The 19,940-nt window shown below is 42.9% G+C and overlaps 1 protein-coding gene across 1 annotated transcript in view; it reads left to right on the top strand.

The window, feature by feature from the left end:
- LYSMD2 (LysM domain containing 2) overlaps positions 1-19,940 on the top strand; it is a 45,716-nt gene that overhangs the window by 13,634 nt on the left and 12,142 nt on the right. The window contains exon 2 of the mRNA XM_063445695.1: positions 5,585-5,928. Coding sequence (XP_063301765.1) covers positions 5,585-5,928 — 344 coding nt within the window. The remainder of the gene's footprint in view (positions 1-5,584; positions 5,929-19,940) is intronic.

Raw genomic sequence — 19,940 nt, 5'->3', positions numbered from 1 at the left:
ACATACCTTGTATTTTTAGAATTAAAGTACCAATACTTGCACATACTCACTGGCAGGCACTCACTAACATTGTTGTTGTTATTATTTTTGGCATTTTTATAACATCAACTTATTCCAAAGTACATTACAATATTAAAAAAGGGGAAAACAATAGATGTTCCTGTAACATTTTGAAAAGGTCTTAATAGGTTGTTGAGGATCCTGCTCAATTGAGCTTACAGTCTAGGGGAGGTGGGGAGAGATAGAAACCAAACGATAAAGTGGGAAAGTAGCAGAACTTAAAGGTGAGAGTGGAGTGTGTCCCTTTATGAGATAGCAAGAGACGGGTTTGTGAATTAGAAGTTACTCGGCGAGGCCATAAGCTTTTCTGAAGAGGTGGGTTTTAAGGGACTTTTTTTTTTTTTTTTAATTCTTTATTTAATAGATAGACATAATAGTTCAAACAAGCGCCACAACAGCGTAATACAAGTTGCTTTCACTATATGTAGTGGCTTGATAATTTGCACAAATTTTATATTAAACAGAGTATTGAAACGGTTAATAAGTCCAAGTAAGACAAATTTAAGTAAAGAAAGCGTGAGTAGACATTGCTTTGTTCGTCACATTGAAAGTTACATGTTACAAGGTGAGTCTACACTAAGTCATCAGCTTTAGCGAAATGATATTATGAGTCACATACAGTGAAGCAAAGAAATTCAAAAGGAGACCAAATTTTACGCTCAGTAGTGTTGGACTAAGTATATCAGTGATGTTAAAACAGCTGTAGTGCGATAGTGCGCCGTGCTGCGTGGTCCAGGTGGCCTGCATGCGAGGTATATACCGGGCGTGTTGCTTCAGTGTGGACTAATTGAGACCTGCGCATCATAATTGTGGTGGGAGTGAGACTTAAGTTTGGTTCGGCATGGCATGCTAACCGTGGGTTGTGATTAGACATACTATGTGTGTCGTGGTGTGAATTGGCTAGGTCAGGCTAGTATAGATCGTATATGCAACTTAACACGACATGCCAGTGGGATTAGGCGTGATTAGGAGTAACAAAAATGAAATGCAATATTAAAAACAAACTAAATTAGAAATAAGCTGGGCCCAGGTTTATCATGTTTACTGCAGTGCGGTTCAGGGAGGGCAGGCTATCACAGACCGTTTGTTTAACATAATACATCCCGTCTGTGGCACTAGGTGTGTCGAAAATCAGACGTAAACTAGATAAAATATACAAGTTAGAAAAAAGAGCGCGTATGCTGTACATCAGCCGAAAGTGTGACCGATATAAGATCTACACGGGGCATTGCCTTGAAACAGGTGCTCTAGTGGCCCCGATCAGTAAGCCTCTATAAGCCAACATGTTAACTTCCACTCTTGTGTGGTAACTTTTGGACATACAACAGATAACTATTGGGTCATTGTGATCCAGAGTAAGACATCCCATATTATGATACATGCTAGGTAAATGAGGTGAGCGGTAACATTTTAAAAAACAGTCTAAGCTAGGTCCACGGTCATATAATGTGCAAGGCAGTTTAATAGTGTTGCCTCAATAGGTGTACACGTTGGAACACAGTGTATTGCCACAGGGTCACCTCCTAGCGCCGCGCACTGCTAACATTCAGACATGTTTCGCTCTAGAATAAACAATTTTAAGCTCATTAAAGTCCGGGGACCACCAAAATGAACCATAGGAAAAACAGGCGGTAGGTAGCTCAGTAAAATAAAATAATGAGGTGAGAGACAACATTGGAAAATTAAAATACACTGGTAACTAGAAACGGTTACGTGAGTCCAACAGGAGCTTGTCAACGATCTCTGGCGTTGGGGGGCTTGCAACTTGTATAGCAGAGCTGCAGTGAGTTGTTCTGCCGTTATCAAAGTCGTACTCCCCATTGTGAGGTGACAGAGCCGTTCAACTGTGATTAAGTCCAGTTATGGAACTTCAGTGTCTCTATTAGATGGGGTGTCCAAGGATCTCCCAGAGAGCCACCAGAGATGTCCGCAGCGCTTAGGTGGTTACCATTGCATAGGAGTCCGGTGTTGCGCCCGTGGGGAAGAATGGTGTGATGCTCGCCGGGTCCCAGCTGCAGGTGATAGGAGTGGGGGTAGGTGGTCCCCCCTGTAAGAGTGAGTCCTGCGGTAGGCCCAGAGTCTTTAGCAGGGTTGCGGCCTCCTGGATGTTGTGGAGTTGATGTGTGTCTGCCCCCTGTTGAATTAGGAGAGCTCTGGGGAATCGCCAGCGGTACTCGACCTTGTGGCGTTGAAGCAAGGTGGTGAGCGGTCGGAGTGACCGGCGCCATGCTAAGGTGCCACTGGATAGGTCCGCGAAGAACGTCAGCTCCATGGATTCAAACTGGAGAGGCGTCTTCCCTCGCAGGGCCGCGAGTACTGCAGCTTTGTCTCGGCCATTTCGGAACGCTAGTATGACGTCCCTGGAGGCTGTGGCTGGTGCCTTTGCAGGCTTGGGGATCCGAAAGAGGTCTGCAGGGTTAATCTCTTTGGTTTGTCTGGTCGGTAGGATGGTTGTTAAGATGCGTTTTATGACTTGTGGTAGCTCATTTTCTGGCACTGCCTCAGAGACCCCTCTGATTTTCAGGTTGTGTCTCCGTCTGGAGTCCTCTTGTGCCGCGGAGCGGCTTTCTAGTATCTGGGTCTGCAGTTGGATGTCGTGTACTGCCTGCTGTAACGTGGCAATGCTCTGTGCATGAGCTTGTGTGGACCCCTCCAGCGTGCCGATGCGGCCTGTCAGGCCCTGTAGGTCGTTTCGAAGCGCCTTACATCCGCTAGGATATTTCTCTGCAGGTCCGCTAATAGTGTCTTGAGGATCGCCGTGGTGACCGGCTCAGAGTCTGTGCTCTTATTGCAACGTTTAGGCATTTGTGTTAGGGCAGGAGCAGGTAGGTGTTCGTCTTATGCATCCTCAGACAAGTCCTCCGAGAAGTCGGAGCAGCCGCCATGTTGGGCCCACAGGCATAGCTTGCTTGCCGCCACATTTCCCCGATCGTTGGCCCTGGGGTGGGCTTGCCCGGTATAGTTTTTTTAGTTTTTCGTCCCATGTAAGCTCGGGGACCTTTTCTGCAGATTAAGGGTGAAGGGGTGAGGGTCAGTCGTTGATTTCCCCGGGTGAAGCACGGAGCTACAAGCACATGCGACTGTTCACATCGGCGTTCAGCAAAAAATATCTTAAGGGACTTTTTAAATGATTGAAGACTAGGGGAGAGTCTGATGGGATAGGCCAAAAGAAAGGAAACGCTTGTGAGTCCCGCAAGGGCGAGTTAGCAGTAAGGGTGTAAGTAGCAGACAGGAGATGGTCACTGGCAGAGAGGAGAGACAGGTGGCATACCTACAAATTAGTCATGCAATGTAACAGGGGCTAGAGTTTTTTACAGCTTTGTAAGTAAAGGTTAGTATTTTGAATGGACTCTTATAGGAAACATTAGTGGCCTTTAGATTTGCCAGCGATTTTGATAATTACTTTAATCAGTGGTCTCAGTAGAGTGGAGGGGGCGTAAGCCAGATTGAAGTTGGTCGAGGAGAATGTTGGAATTGAGAAAGCAAGCCAAACTGATAAGCACAAGTCGTTCTAGAACCTTTTGAGGAAAAAGGGAGCAGGGATATGGGATAATAGTTTGAAAGGAAAGAAGAGTCAAGAGATGTTTTTTTTTTTTAAGGATGGGTACGACAATAGCATGTTAAGGGAAGCAGGGACAATGCCTGAAGAGGGAGAGCAAATGAACATAGGCATTAGGGAGAGCTTGATCTTCCAGAAATGTTGCCTTTGCATAACCTTTGGCTGCATGTCTTAACAGCAAACTTATGAATGCTGTTGTTTGTTTTATGGGACACTGTAGTCTCTATAATCATTTAATCACTTTGAATTGGCTTTACTGCCTGGAGTCCACTGGCATTGTCCCTCCATTCAACGTGAAACCATTTTTAGAGCAGTTTAACACTAAAACATGGTCCTTGGTTACAGAGTCTGGCCTTTACTGTAGGTGTGGCTAGGGCAGACATCGCACACTTCCTTATAGTCATACCATTCATACTGGCAGTTTGAGCTGTAATAACCTAAAAGCAGTCAGCTGACTTTCTCAGCCAATCCATCTGCCTATTACTGCTACGGCTAATACTTCCTCATTACACAAAGCACCACAGAGAATATAGGCTGGCTCTCATTTAGCGTTAAAACTTTAAATACTGTTTAATGCTGAATGAAATGATGGCACTAGGGACTTCAGATACTATAACCATGTAAAGAGATGTAGCAGATACAGTGTCCCTTTAAAGGACATATGTCCCCTTAAAACGTTGTTTTAATATAATGATCCTTTCATCAGCTTTTGAAAGGATATCAATTCGTTGTTACATTAAGTATATGAGAGAAACTCAATCCTTTAGCATTTTATGTGATGATCCTGTGGCCATATGCATGCACCTTGGGTCAGATGGTGTTTGAAAACCTATGTTTAGTCTCTGCATTTAGTCTCTTCACATGCAGCTGAAGGACCCTGTCATATACTATAGGTAGGGATTAGCTTCTCTTCAACCTTCTAGAAACACTACAGTTTCTAGTTTACTGTGTTGTGTGAGTTTTACCTGCCTTTCTTCAATTGATGCGCTGTTGGGATAGCTCCGCATCCTTCGCTGAGATAATTGAGAACATTGATCTCAATCAATCCAATATTTTCCCTAGGAAAGCATTGAGAGGCAAGAACACATGCACTGTAAAAAGTCACGCTGCACCAATCAGTAGCTCTCTGAGACCATCTGATAGAAATATCAGTTTTACAATGTCTTTACTTGCAGTGGAAAACAACTGAGAGACATGGCACCCAGATCCCTGAGATGAAGTGGTAAAGGTGCCTGTAGAGTCCCTTTAAAGACAGGATGTTTTTTTTTTTTATGAACCTAGCGCTTTGGGCTATGGTGAAATAAAATTGATAGCTAAAGCAGTTTTACAAAAATATTGTTTAAAGTCTGTCAATGCTTCCTACTGCATTGCTTGGATTTTAACAGGATTTATTACTTTGTCCAAATGTATATAATTATTAAATATATATATGTGTAGATGCTTTCTGTAATGTTATAGTGTTGTGTTTTTGTATTGGAGTGGCACTATCCCTAATGATTTCAGTGGAATAGGTCCAATCTGTCAGCTCAATAGTTAGAGGTTGTGTAACATTACGTGTGGAAGGAGTTTGTGATTGCAGCACTTCAGTTCTTTTTTTCATGTTCTTCCTCTGCCGAGAGCAGACGATCTTTACATCCAGTGGCATGGTTCCATCTTCCTTGTTACTGTTTTTGCCGCCATCTACCAGTACACTGATTTATGATAAGCAATGATTGCACATCCACACTCTGCAAAGTATGCTGCTGCCGTAGGCAAAATAGATTGTTACTAAAGCTCTTTTAGTTTGAAACCACAAACGGCTTTTTCTCAGATACTGCACTTTCAACTACAAGGCTGCAGGGGCAGCATCTATGGCCCAAATTCACTTCATGTGATATGCTGTGATTGTGTTACTTGGCTTGTCCTTTTAACTTTCATGTTTAACACACTAATATTCTTGTTCTTGTCCCCATCCCTTCCTTCCAGATGGAACAAATTAAAAGGGCCAACAAATTATTTTCTACTGATTGTATCTTCCTGCGGAAGTCCCTGAGTATTCCAGTTATACCGGAGAAGTCAAGCTTGTTTAATGGACTTGAACTGTTGGACTCTCCAGAAAATGAATCCATTGATAGTTGCACTTCTCAGACTCAAGAAGCTTTGGTTGCACAGGCAGACAGTGGTTTATCACCCAGCTCTCCTGAAACAAAGCGGCCTGTGGTAAGACTTGATGAAGAGCTATCTGCTAAAGATTTCCTACATAGACTGGATTTGCAGATCAAGATGTCTACTCAGGCTGCTAAGAAACTAAAAGAAGAAGATGATCACAGGTAACTAAACTCAAATGAAAGTCTGTCTGCTGAAATGTAGTTACTGATTTTTTTTATTGTTTTAAAAATATTTATATAATATGAAAATGTTAATCTCAAATTACTGTTTTTTAAATTTATTTTTTTATTTTCACTAATCTCACCAATTTCCCTATTTATTTACGTTTTATTTCTCTTTTCGCCCTCGAGTGTATATGATTATACTCTGCCTACCGTCACACTAATATCTTTTCTTTCTTGCTCTGAATATCTGTATGCAAACACTGCCATTTTTTCCATGATGTCTGCAGATTGCCCTTTTGTGGCATTCTTATGACTAGTGGGTTGTGGGTAAATCTGATTGGCAACTGAGACAGAAGCTTGCATAAAGGAACACTATAGGGTCAGGAACACAAACATGTATTCCTGACCCTATAGTGTTAAAAATACCATCTGGCCCCCTTGCCTCCCTAAATATAGTAAAATCTTACTTTTATTCCAGTATGCTGCTGGCTATGCCCATGATCTGCCTGCTTGGCTGACCTCATCTGAAGTGATTCTCTCAGCCAATCACAATGCTTTCCCATAGGAGAGCATTTGATTGACTGAGCCTGTCAAGGAGGCAGATCAGGGGCAGAGCCAGCACAAGCCAAACACAGTCCTGGCCTATCAGCATCTCCTCATAGAAATGCATCTCTATGAGGAAAGTTCAGTGTCTCCATGCAGAGCCATCTGAGAAGTGGCCAGTGGAGATATCCATAGGCTGTGATGTTAACACTGGCTTTTCTCTGAAAATACAGGGTTTTTAATGCAAAAAGCCTAACACAACTGATTATGCTCACCAGAACAATTACAAAAAAGCTGTAATTGTTTGGGTGCTATAGTGTCCCTTTAATTTTTTTTATAACAATTTTAATAGATATAATGAAAAAATGCATGAATGTTTTAATTGGAGGTATATCTAAAAAACTTGTCTGGTGAAGATCTCTTGTCTGGAGCCTTTGCAAGCCCTCCCCTTCTAAACTCGTCCAAACTTTCTGTGGATATCCAATCACAGACTTTCCAATGTACCTCAATGAGTCTTTGCAAAGCAGGTGCTCTTCAGCAATATCTCGTGTTGAGCTCTTCTGAGATAAACTACCAGGAAGTAACAGGACCAGTTGTGTGATTAATATCCAATGAGTATAACAAAGTTAATTTGTAGGTGGGCCGATTTCTATTGAAATATGAACTTTGTAAAATGATTTAAAAGGTCCTACTCTTCAGAAAGCTAAAATGCTTCAGGTGTTTGCAGTGTTCCTTTAAGATCAAACCATTTCATACTCCCCATAGCAATGATTAGTCCCTATATTTTCTTATGTGTATGGGGGAAATATGGATTTCATAAAATCTTTATGAAATTCTCATACTGAAAGTGTTGGAATTATAATAACGTTACATGGCACCTGTTGTATGCTGTGTTGTTTGTAGAGCTATAAGATGCTATGAAGGTGCCTGTCATGGAAGGTTGAGACGTGTATAATATGTGCTTCCTACTGCCATTGTTAAATATCCAACCATGGGCAGACCTTCTTTTTTTTTTTCCCTATTATTATTTTTATTATTATTAATGTTTTTAAAGTTATACATAAGGGGGAAGTATGGACTACTTCCCCGTATGTATAATCTGCAGGTTGATGTCTTCTTACCTCCCACATTGTGCCACTTCCAGCAATGTTGCGTAATCATCGGTCTGTGTATACTGGACATGCACATGATTTTACGCACATGCCTTTGGAAAGGAAGATACATTGATTACCATTGACAGTCATCTTGGAAATGCTAACAGTGGTGCCATGAAACAAGATCTGGCAGGCCAGAAATGTCTCTTAGGACTAATAAATGATATGAGTGGTTGAGGATCTTGAAAGGTGGATACATGGTTGGTGGACTGGGGGGAAGGAAACTAAGCAACTTTAAGGGAATATGTATTGTAGGAAAGAAGAATGGATTAAAAAAAAAAAAAAAATACAATTTACAAAAAGCAGTATTACTATTTGCAATGCCCACTGATACCTTGATGTGGTTTCCTAATGTGCAGTGATCCAACCATGTTTGTGGAGCTATAATCTAAAGCTAAAGATTGTCACTATGGCTTTATGTAGAACGGTATTTCAGAATGCTGCACTGTAAGCCTACCTTCTCAGCTACACCTCATCCCTCATCAAAAATACTTCCTTATGATTTGTGCGTACACAGCTCAACAACTGACCACTCTGAGTGAGTGATCTGAACTACAATGCAACCTGCATTAGTAGCAGGACACCGTGGGAGACGATTTCTGAATGTCTGCAACCAGTTGTGAATAAAAAGCAGTTCAGTTAGTGCTGATAAGCTGATAAGAACGTCTTTCTGGCATGTGGAGGCATAGCAAAGGTAAAACGCCTGTTTCTGCAAAACATTTATTTATTTGTGTAAAAACTATAAAGATTTGATCATTCAAAACAAAACTGCATATTTGGACAGTGGGTAGTTGAGGGGGGTAAACTGTTAGAATCTCCTACAACTAATACATCTCCCATGTTGGGCAATGGTGTTTTACGGTTCTGATTCCTGGCGCTGTGTCTGAAGAGGAGTCAGTGGTGGATTGACTATTATCAGTTTAAACAGAGTGGTGCATAGGATAGGATACTGTATTTTCGTACTAATCACCCCTGGAGGGTGAATACACATTGTTTTTCACCCTTCATCATCCCTTGACTGATGTTTTGGAAACTGCTAAATAGGCTATACTCACTCTGGACGTTTTATAGAGAATAATCGAGGTATTCTGGCTGAGTACATGTGGGCTGTTACAGACTCAAACCATTTTTTAACAGTTTTGACTTCTTACTTGGGTTTTGTCGCGCTCTGCTCCCTGCCTTCATTACCATCTCCTGAAAGCCAGAGGTTCTTAAGTAGGAACTTCCGTTAGCTCTCTTCAGTTAAGCCCTACAATACAGGTTGTAGTGGTTATAGTCCTTGGAGTATTCTTTTTAATGAGACCGAAACCACATATATTAAAGTTGAATTGGTACTTGGAGTGCCCCTTTTAATTGCATTAAGTGACAGAAACATATAATACTGTAATCTTGCTTCTAAGAATGGTTAAAAGACAAATGCTCTTTATTTAGTCCCCCCCCCCCCCCCCCCAATAGCCTCTTCTCTGAATCCTTCATTTCTTTCACTATCTGGCAGATTGTCAAATAATGCGTTCATGTGTAAATGTTTCCGTATTGTGGGCACTTGTCCCTATAAATGTGTCAAGACCGTTTTTGGTTTTATGCATTATTCTGCTGTCAGGGAATCAACCTAGATTTATTTATTTTTGTTTTGCCCAAACCAAAATATCTTTTTTTTTTTTTACATTTTAACACGCCACTAATTTGAGCGCTAATATAATCGTGATGTACGATGTCGAGGCATCGTACAATACCCCCCCTCACTGCCGAGCACCCGAGCGATCACTTCTGGGTTGCCGCATGTGGTGCCCGGCAGTGTAGAGCAGAGCATCAGAAGCCATCATGCAGTCTTCTGATGCTTTGCCTGTACTGAGTGCCTTAAAGGGGTTGAGGCACTCAGTAAAAGGAAAATAAATAAATAAATGACATATTTTTTAAAAAAAAAAAATTAACCCCTTCCCTCCCTCCCCATGTACTTACCGATCGCCGCCGGCGATCGGTTGTCTTCTGATGATCCTTTATATATAGTAAAGTAATTTAATTTGGAGCGCTCTTTAAAAATTTCATATACCTAGAGTTGGTATGAAATGCTGCTGACACACTCAATGTGTTATACCCCTAACACATAAAACAGAATCAAAACAGGAAGAAATATAGAAAAGAGTGGAGCAGTATGAAATGGATGTTTAGGTGATAAACCCACAACCAAATGTTAATTATAAAGGTATGGCAGTAATACTCAATGTTCAGTAAATGGCTGCCAGTTAACACAGCTCATGCACATGTAAAGGGAATACATAAAAACACATAATTGTGCAGATAGTTTAAAACAAAAAAAAATGCTTTCAACGCCATCACTACTGTAGATAGAGATTCCCATAAAATTCCCCCAATTGTTAAAGTAAGGAGATCAGGTATCTGTCATACAGTGATGGAACTCTGATATTGGCAAAGTATAAACTAATTTATTTAAAAAAACTGTGTTTAAAAAAAATCAACAAACTGTCTCTTACAAGAGAAAGTGGTGAGCAGGCTTGGCATACGCCGTTACTCACGGCCCAGCTTTGTAAAATATGGAGGCGTTGGAGACACTGGCTCTGCAAGGCTGGAGTGTAGTCTCTGTAGTCTCCTCCCACTTGATGCCGTCAATGCGTTTCTCCGGTCTGTCAGGCTTCCTCAGGAAGTGGCCATCACATCCTGAGAAAGCCAGACAGACTGGAGAAACGCGTTGATGTCATCAAGGTGGCGAAGACTATGGATACCCGGAAGCACCACGCTTGTACTACTCGGGGTGCACGTGTGTATGTGTGTGTGTGTATGTGTGTGTATGTATGTATGTATGTATATACACATAATATATAAATAAAAAAATGGAAAAAAAAGAAACATTTATTAAATAACAAATGAAAACGCTAAGTTTGTGACTAAGTCGCTATCTAGACAACACATATGAGGATGTTCTTTGGCAGTAATATTTAACAGGAGCTGAGAAAATAACACAAAAACTTACCACCCCTTAAGTTTGACAAAGACTGGTGGTAGAATTAGTGCATGGAAAGTGTTAAAATACCACCATTTGAAATACCCTAGGGTGTCTACTTTTCAAAAATATATGGTTTGATGGGGGTAAATTACATTGGCAGGCTTCAAAAATGTCCCAAATAGGACATGGGTGCATGATGACTGGCTGTGAAAATTCCAAGTTGGAAAACTGGAATGCACACCCTCCAAATAAGGTATTTTTGCCCCCAGAGAACCCGACACACCTATACTAGTGGTATTACTGTACTCAGGAGATGTTGCTGAACATATATTGGGGTGTTCTTTGGCAGGCCAATAAAGTTCCCTTAACACCTTAAGGACACATGACATGTGTGACATGTCATGATTACCTTTTATTCCAGAAGTTTGGTCCTTAAGGGGTTAAAGTTCTCAGTACATGTATTCTTAAATTGCTATGTGTGTCAAAAAAAAAATCACCAATTTTTTTTTTTTTTTATTTGGCATAGATTGGTGGTAAAATGGTTGCATGAAAAGAGTCAAAATACCTTAAGTTCAATACCTTTGGTTGTCTTGTTTTAAAAAAAAATACATACATGTGAAGGGTTATTCAGGGATTCCTGACAAAAATCAGTGTTAACTTGCGTTCATTTTGAAAAAAAAAGGTTTGGGAATAGCAAAGTGCTACTTGTACTTATTGCCCTATAATGTTCCAAAAAAAGCTAAGAACATGGGTATTGCTAAACTCAGGACAAAATTTTAAAACTATTTAGCACGGGTGTTTTTTGGCGGTTGTAGATGCTTAACAGATTTTGGGGGTCTATGTTTGAAAAAGTGTGTTTTTGTACATATTTTTAAATTATATTTTATAAATGTTTTTATAATAAATGATATGATGAAAATAATGGTATCTTTAGAAAGACCTTTTAATGACGAGAAAAACAGTATATACTATGTGTGGGTACAGTGAATGAGTAAGAGGAAAATTACAGCTAAACACAAACACCGCAGAAACGTAAAAACAGCCCTGGTTCCAAACGGTAAGAACATTGAAAAGTGGTATGGTCACTAAGGGGTTAAAAAAATGAAAACCCCAGGCACAACAGACATTATCAAGTAAATAAATCCAATATCTGCAAACACTATAGTACTTGTATGTGCCAAAAAGAAAGCGTCTTCAAACTGTCTGTATATGAACTAATTAGTTGTCTTGGTGACAGAGCAGATTGACATAATCCATAATGTACATTAAGAATGTCTGTCTGTTTTGTAACTAGGTAAGCTGCTAATGTTTCATGAGTGTTTCATTATCCAGCTATTGCTTTGTGATGGTGGAGCCTCATTTTCACAATCAGAGCTGCGATATTAATATTATTCATTAATTTAATTTACATTACATAAAAGGTGATTTAAATGTCATCTCTCATTTCTTCCTTTTATCTATCAAACTACATTTACTGAAGTGATACGTCTATAAAATGGACTTAAGGTGGTCTTAACACTTTGGCTGCATTGCCGCTAGTTCTGCTGATGTTCAGTGTACCTGCAAAGGGACTCCAGAAGGTTTGGGGGCCCTGCCTCTGCTCGTTGGAGTGAGCAGACAGGGCTGGTAATTCTGCTGCTCTGACTTAACTGCTGATTCCGCGCATCCTGCAATAAACAGCTCCTGCAGTCACAGAAATACAGGGAATGGGAGGCAGGGCCACACACAGGGAGACTTTTTGGAGCCTCCACACTAATTACTGTGCTGCAGCCCACACGTGACTGTTAAAGATGCAGCCACAAGACTTCTGAAGGAAGATGAGCCAGAGCCTGGCTGGAGGAATAATGGAGATTGAATATGCTGTGTGTGGTGCTGAGTTTAGGAATAGCTGGCTGGGTGTCACAACTGGGGAGAAGTTATTTATTATTCATTACTGAAATGGGCTTGGAGGTAGAATGAGTCTTGGGCCAGAAACTGTGGGGGACAGAGTAGAGAATAATAGGAACTACTGCTGTGTATGTATACAACGGTGCATTAAGAAGCCAACACTGTATACAAATGCACACCTACATTTAAACACAAACACTACACACAACTGCATTCAAACGCCAGCACTACATACAAGTTCACCCTAACATTTAAATACACTACACAAAAACGCACCCCTGCATTTAAACGTCAACATTATAGGCATTCAAACACAGACACCGGTCACAAAAACAACCCAGCACGCATGTGGGAGATGTACAACAGTTGAGGATTGTAGAATATTGCATATTTTATATGTTCCTATTCAAATACATATTAAGGTGTGGCTGTCTAATGGGTTAAACAGAACAGATGGTGTTTGCTCTTCTGTACCATGAGGTCTCTGGAATTTGCTGTATAAGAGATTTGGGGTGGTCTTTATATGGGGAATTTCCTTATATGGCCAGAGTCTAAACGTTATGACATAATTTGGGCTATATAGGGCAGAGGACAATGGACCACGGTCTCTTCCTTCTACCATACGTTTTGCTCTCCTCTCTGATGTCCTGAGTTGCTGATACAAAGACGACTCTCTGTAACGTCGTTAAGAAATACCATCTGTTAATTAAAGTATATTATTGTTTGCTGTTGAAGTAGAATAAATATTTTTTATAAAGAACGTCAGATTGCATATTAGTACTTTTCATTAATATAGACATATATTAATGTGGCGAGCAAACATTATTCAACTGAATAAACACACAGCCAGTTATTACAAGGATCATCTTTTGGCCACCCTTGCGCTAGAGCAGGATCCAAAATATATTCTTGCACCAGGTCCCTTTTTACATTAGTTATACCACTTCCCCTGAATTATATGCTTGGGAGCACAAGCAAGATTCTGAAAAATTTATAAATAAATTCTATCTTCACAGTCCTGACATGTGTGACATGTCATGATTCCCTTTTATTCCAGAAGTTTGGTCCTTAAGGGGTTAATTGTTTTAGGCCAAATGGGCATAGTGAGGAGACTGTAATCTAGTCTCATTTTTTAATACCCTAGCGTTACATATTTTGTTTTGACTCTGCAGTATTACTTTTAAAGCTTTTGTGATGTGTTGCCTTAAACACAGACTGTTAAACAAATTTGTAAAGGACTTCTACTAAAGATGGTGAAAAATGGAAGTTTATGAAACTGCTGGAAAATCCGCACTATATAAGCTATGTGCAAATGTCACATCTATCTGCTCCTGTACAGTTTCAGTCTGTGTTCATAGGATTAGATTAGTTTTCCCCTTATCATTTTTTTTTCTTTTTTTTTAAGAAACATGCTCTACTTCACTGTGTATATTTTATTACTAGACAAATGTAATAATTACATATTTTGTTTTTTTTCTGGTTTGATACTAAAGTAAAAATCCAGAGTGAATTTACCTGTAAATTAATTCAATCAACATTAAAAGAATAATCCAAGCAGCATAACAGTGTTCTTTGCACAGGTGCATAGATTTTATGGTACATGGAAGTTTGTTGCAAATGTTGGTAAATTCCTGCCTTTAGTGTTATGTTTGTTGGGTTTTTTTGTTTTGTTTTATGGGAAAATGTCTCTTTCTCATAGAAAGTTATAGTAAATATATTCTGAGTTTGCATCTTTCATTGTACTTGAAGTGGGGATCACGGAGACGCAGCCATTATTGCATCTACACTTTCTGGAGTATCCCGTTAAATATAATTAAATGTATGTTATGCAGGAGAGGAAAATATTTGTAGTGAAAAATCCAGATACATTTTTGAGTTTTTGACAATGCAACATAAGTTAAACTTTAAATCAATATTTTGTTTCTGGAAATTGACCTTCCATAGAGGTTAGTAACCACCTCTAAATCCCTTTGGCAGAAGATAAATGTGATGAGCAGACATCTGTCATAACCTTTGAAACTGCACTTTTAGCAGAATGACTCTGACTTGATCCTTGGTGAAAAATCTTTAAATTGCTTCACAACTTGGTCTATAATTAAGTGTTCTTGCATAGCAAGACCACTTAATGTTATCTCACATATATATTATTATTATTATTATAGCCAAATTTGCCACCCTAACTCCTCCCACAGTTTTTACACTACATAGACAGTAATATACCGAAACGTGCGGATTGTTCCCGATTGGTGTGCTATTACTTTGTGGAACGTTTCGCCGAATGGTTCTCGAAATATCGTCGTTCTTGTGGCGAAATTGGTCCCATAGGAATGAATGGCAAAATGTTCAAAGCTAGAGTGGTAGCTGGCAAAAGCTGAAAAATCAGGATATGATTTCTAAACTGCCACCACTCCCTCACTTTCAAGCCCACCTACACAAATCTTATATCAAAACGTTCAGCTATCCCTGCTGTCACTAAAAATGTCTACGGCTAAGCCGGGGGCTATTTTCACAATATGACCATTTGTTTGCAACTCACGCCGTCCATTGACATTCATTGAAACTTCACTCTAGCCAGCTCAAACTTGAAGGGCAATTTCTAAACTGCGACTGTGCATTTATTTTTAATACTTCAGAGACATACTATACATCATGTAGGTCTGGGTCTTGTGATTATAAAGCTCTTCGCTGTAGGATTTATAGTTTTTAAAATACGACCATTTGAAGATGGCAACCGCCAAAATACTCTGACCTGTGCCAGGCTGGAACAGCAAGTGATAGACAGGGCCTTTTGCACCTGCTAATGTTTTTTTTTTTTTGTAAATATGTTTTTATTGAAAGCATATCATCATTTTAGGTATTTTCCACAATGAACAATGTGAGACTCGCAGGTCTCTCGAATCACCTGAAATTGCATGGACGCGCAGGTCCAGCTGTCGGTTTACATATAAGCAGATAAACAATTGAAACCAGCCGTATGGCTTTGAACAAAAGTCTAATTCGGCATATTTATATCCCCATCGTAATTACTAAGAGAGAGTGAATGAATCGAGGGTTAAACATACAGGTTCTAGGTCTACGCGGTGCACTCTGGATTGTAGGCCTAGTGCCGTTCCGTTTGTATATGGAACGAAGGCTTAAATACCTGGGAGGCAGGATTACGGATACTATTGTTTAATACTAGACTAAAGTATTTGTATTTGTATGAATGGATTTTCGGGGGAAGGGGCAGCATAATCATCCATTAGTCTGGATACCGAGTGGGCCGAATGAGTGGATAAACAAACCCCCAATACAACGAAACAAGAACCGTTCAGAACTTCTACTGGCCTGTACCCTGTCTGAGTCACAGGCACTTGTTTTCGGCCACAGTACCTAAAAATGGTGCATTCTATATATGTTCTGATAGAGCAAACAAGTTGCAGAAAGTACGAGCAACTAGCATTTAGCATTCTAAGATATCATTTATAGCTAGTTCAAAAGTACACGGATACTGGCGCACTTCCACCCCCTACCCCCGTGAGGCCGTAGGCTGTTTTGGGTACCGCATAAGGCCGCACCCCATCAGGCGTCGCAGCCCCACTTACGCCCCCGTGGGGCTGGTCCCCGCCCAGCTCCCCGGGCCCCCGATCCCTCGCTCCGCCTGGACCGGACATGGGGTGGGGTGGGTGGGATAGGGTGTGGGAAGGAAGTACTGAGTTTTGAGCCGAGTGTGGATTATCCCGTTAGTCTCCTAGTGTCTCCTCCTGGGGATCGTCAGTTCCTCCCCCCATTTGTAAATGCACAGTCCGAAATGCCTCTGTACCCACCCGTGTCAACCAGGGTGCCCATGTGTCTAAGTATGTCTGCATTCGGTCTTGGGCTGAATACCAGCTTTCCTCTGTCACTCGTAACTCCTCCATTCTAGTAAACCACAGGGAGAGCGGTGGGGTTGTGTCTTTTTTCCAGTGTAAAGGAATTAGGTGCTTTGCGACATTAAGAATTCGGATGGTCAGGGAGCGTTTGTATCGTGGCGTGGGGGTTGTCGTGTGGTGTAGGAGATACGGGGCGGGCTGGAAGGGTGGGGCGTTGTCCGTGAACAGGGCCACTATGGCAGCTATTTTCTCCCAGAACGGTACTATGAGTGAGCATTCCCACCATATGTGGAGGAAGGATCCAACCCCTCTCCTGCACCTCCAACATAGGCCGTCCGTGTCTAAGTGCATTCTCTGTAAACGTTCTGGTGTCAGGTACCATTGCGTGAGGACCTTGTAGGCCGTTTCCTGTGTTTTGCTAGCTATTGCGCAGTGGTGTACTAGGTCACAGATCTTGTGCCACTGGGTCTCGGTGAGTATTTCTCCTATGGCGGTCTCCCATTGGGACATGAAAGGGGGTGGGGGGTGTCCCTGTTGTCGTTGTAGCATAGAGTAAAGGGAGGATACGCTATGGGGCAGGGGCTCCGGGTCCTGGCACAACTGTTCGAATGGTGTAAGGTCCCTGTATACGTCGGGGTGTTGTGGTATGGCGGTGATGTAGTTCTTAATTTGGGTGTATCTGAATGTCGTCATGAAGGGGTGGGTGGGTGTGCCCGTTAGCGTCTGTAGGGGCAAGATTTTCCCATTGGCCGTCATGTCTCGGAGTCTGGGTAAGTTTTGTGGGAGGACGCAGCGGAGGTTTCCTGGTCTTGCCCCCGGTTCAAAGTCCGGGTTGTATACCAAAGGTAGCAGTGGGGATGGGAAGGAGGAGAGGCGTAGTTTCCTCGCTTGTGAGTGCCATAAGGTTAGAGTGGCGGCGATGAAGGGTTGTTGGTGCACTGACCGCCTACCAATCGAGGGGTCCAACCACAGAAGGGCCGCGAGGGGCCTGCCTGCGTGATGTGTTTCGATGGCCTTCCAGGGTTTGCTGATTCCCTCCTTTGCCCATTCCAGGGCCCGTTGCATGTGGCATGCTTGGTAATACAGTTTGAGGTCAGGAACTGCCAGGCCACCTGCCGTTTTGGGGAGTGTGAGTTGTGTGTACTTGAGTCTGGGTTTAGTGCCTTTCCAGATAAATTTAATGAGGAGGGTTCGGAGTGCTGAGAAGGTGGTAGGAAGTGAGATTGGTATTGTCTGAAATAGGTACAGTACCCGTGGGAGAATGTTCATTTTGGCGATGGCAACCCTGCCAAGCCAGGAAAAGTGAGGTGTGGCCCATTCTGTCAGATTCTTCCGTATGGTTCCCAGCAGTGGGGTGAAGTTAGTATGGTAAAGTTTGGAGAGGTCGGCCGTGAGCCTCACGCCCAGGTATTTAATAGCGGTGTCTTGCCATTGGAAGGGGAAGTTTCGTCGGATTTGGTCTGCCCTCCCCCTGGGGGAGCCAATGTTGAGGATAGAGGATTTAGCATAATTAATCTTGAGGTTGGCGATTTGGCCGTATGTCTTAAACTCAGCCATGAGGTTTGGGAGGGAGATTTCTGGGTTAGTGATGAAGAAAAGCATATCATCCGCGTATGCTGCGATTTTGTGGTGGTCTGCCCCCACCGTCACCCCCGAGATATCTGGGTTGTCCCTTACTGCTTGTAGGAACGGCTCCAGGGCCAGGATGAATAAGAGTGGCGATAGGGGGCAGCCCTGCCTAGTTCCGTTCCTAACCGGGAATGCATCTGTATAGACCCCGTTTATGCACACCCTGGCCGTGGGGGAAGAGTAAAGAGATTCTATCCACTGGCGCATATGGGTCCCCAGGCCGACGTGTTTCAGTACCGAGAATAGGTAGTCCCACGCCACCCTGTCGAAGGCCTTCTCCGCGTCCGTAGAGAGGAGGAGAAGGCTCTCCGGAGTGCGCTGCGCGTGGTGGATCAGAGAAAGGGCCCGGACCGTATTATCCCTGGCTTCCCTGTGGGGGACGAATCCTACTTGGTCGGGAGAGATTAAGTCTGGTATGTGTGGGGTCAACCTCCTAGCTAGTATTTTAGCGAACAGGCGTAGGTCGCAGTTAAGTAGCGATATCGGTCGGTAGCCCGTACACCGTTCGGTATCCCCCCCCTCCTTTGGCAATAGGACAATGTTGGCCGCCAGTGTTTGCTGGGGGATGGCATTTCCCTCTGTTATGGAGTTGAAGGCCGAGACATATTGGCGGGACAGTGTGTCCAGGAAGGTTTTATAGTATTTGAGGGGGAGGCCATCTGGGCCCGGGCTTTTTCCTATCTTTGAGGTTTTGATGGCCATGGCCAGTTCCCCCTCCGTCAGGGGCGCCTCCAGGGCCTCCGCTGCGTCTGGGGAGAGTTTTGTCTTAGTGTATTTAGTGAGGTATGCGTTCATGCGGGTCTTTCCCAGTTTCGGGTCTGCTCGAGGGGCGTGGGGAGGGATCGCGTAAAGGTCCGTGTAGAAACGGGTTACAGCTGTCGCGATTTGGTCTGGCATGTGGTGCAATTGGCCTGTGGCGTCGCGCATTCGTGCAATATATGTCATGGACCGTTTTTTATTCATCATTCTGGCTAGCAACCTGCCGCACTTGTCTCCTTCCATGTGGAAAAGAGATTTAGTGCGCTGGAGGGCCCTAGTGTACGATTGCCGCAGGACCCGTGCTAGTTCTTCACGGGCTGTTGTGAGTTCCTGGAGAAGCGTGTTGTCTAGTGTCCGTTTATGGGCCTGTGTTAGGGTCCCTATCTTGGCGGTTAGTTCTCGGATCGTATGTTCCCGTGCCTTTTTCAGGGCAGAGGAGTGTGAGATAAGGATCCCTCTAATCACACACTTGTGGGCCTCCCATGTCTAGAGGGGGGACGTGTCTTGTGGTAGGTTCTCGGCGGAGTAATTCGTCAGGGCTTGTTGTACGTCTTGGGCCACCTGCGGGTTGGATAGAAGATTTTCGTGGAGCCGCCATGTCGTGGTTTTGGGTTTGTGCAGTGGCGATGTGAGTTGAATCGTGAGTGGTGCGTGGTCGGACCACATTGTCCCCCCTATGGCGGAGTCCCGCAATCTGGGTAGATAGTAATATGGAAGGAAGAAGTAGTCGATGCGTGTGTAACAGTCATTCGGGGTCGAGTAGAAAGTGTAGTCCCTAGCCGTCGGGTGGGTCGCCCTCCAGCAATCTGTAAGTCTGTAATGGTGGAGAAGTGTACGAATTTTGAGCAGTGTGTGGGGGGGTGTCGATGAGTGGCCCCTGGATGCGTCCATCGTCGGGTGTAAGGCGATGTTGAAGTCCCCTCCCAGGACCAGACAGCCTGTCGCAAAGTCGTGGAGGGCCCGGAGTGTGACCCGAAGGAATTTGTCCTGTCGCGTGTTTGGGGCATAGATGTTGGCAAACGTATAGGTTTCGTCCAGGATTTTACCCCTAACAAATACGTATCTGCCCGAGTTATCCGTCATGGTCGCGTCGGTTATGAAGGGTATGGATTTGTGTAGGAGTATTGCTGTGCCCTTAGATTTCCCGTCCGGGTTATTGCTGTAGAAGCCTTGGGTGTATATGTGGTTACAGAGTTTCGGAGCAGAGTCAGTTTTAAAGTGGGT

This window comes from Pelobates fuscus, chromosome 3, assembly GCF_036172605.1.
Source record: "Pelobates fuscus isolate aPelFus1 chromosome 3, aPelFus1.pri, whole genome shotgun sequence".
Taxonomy (NCBI): Eukaryota; Metazoa; Chordata; class Amphibia; order Anura; family Pelobatidae; genus Pelobates; species Pelobates fuscus.
This window is presented reverse-complemented; position numbering and strand designations above follow the sequence as displayed.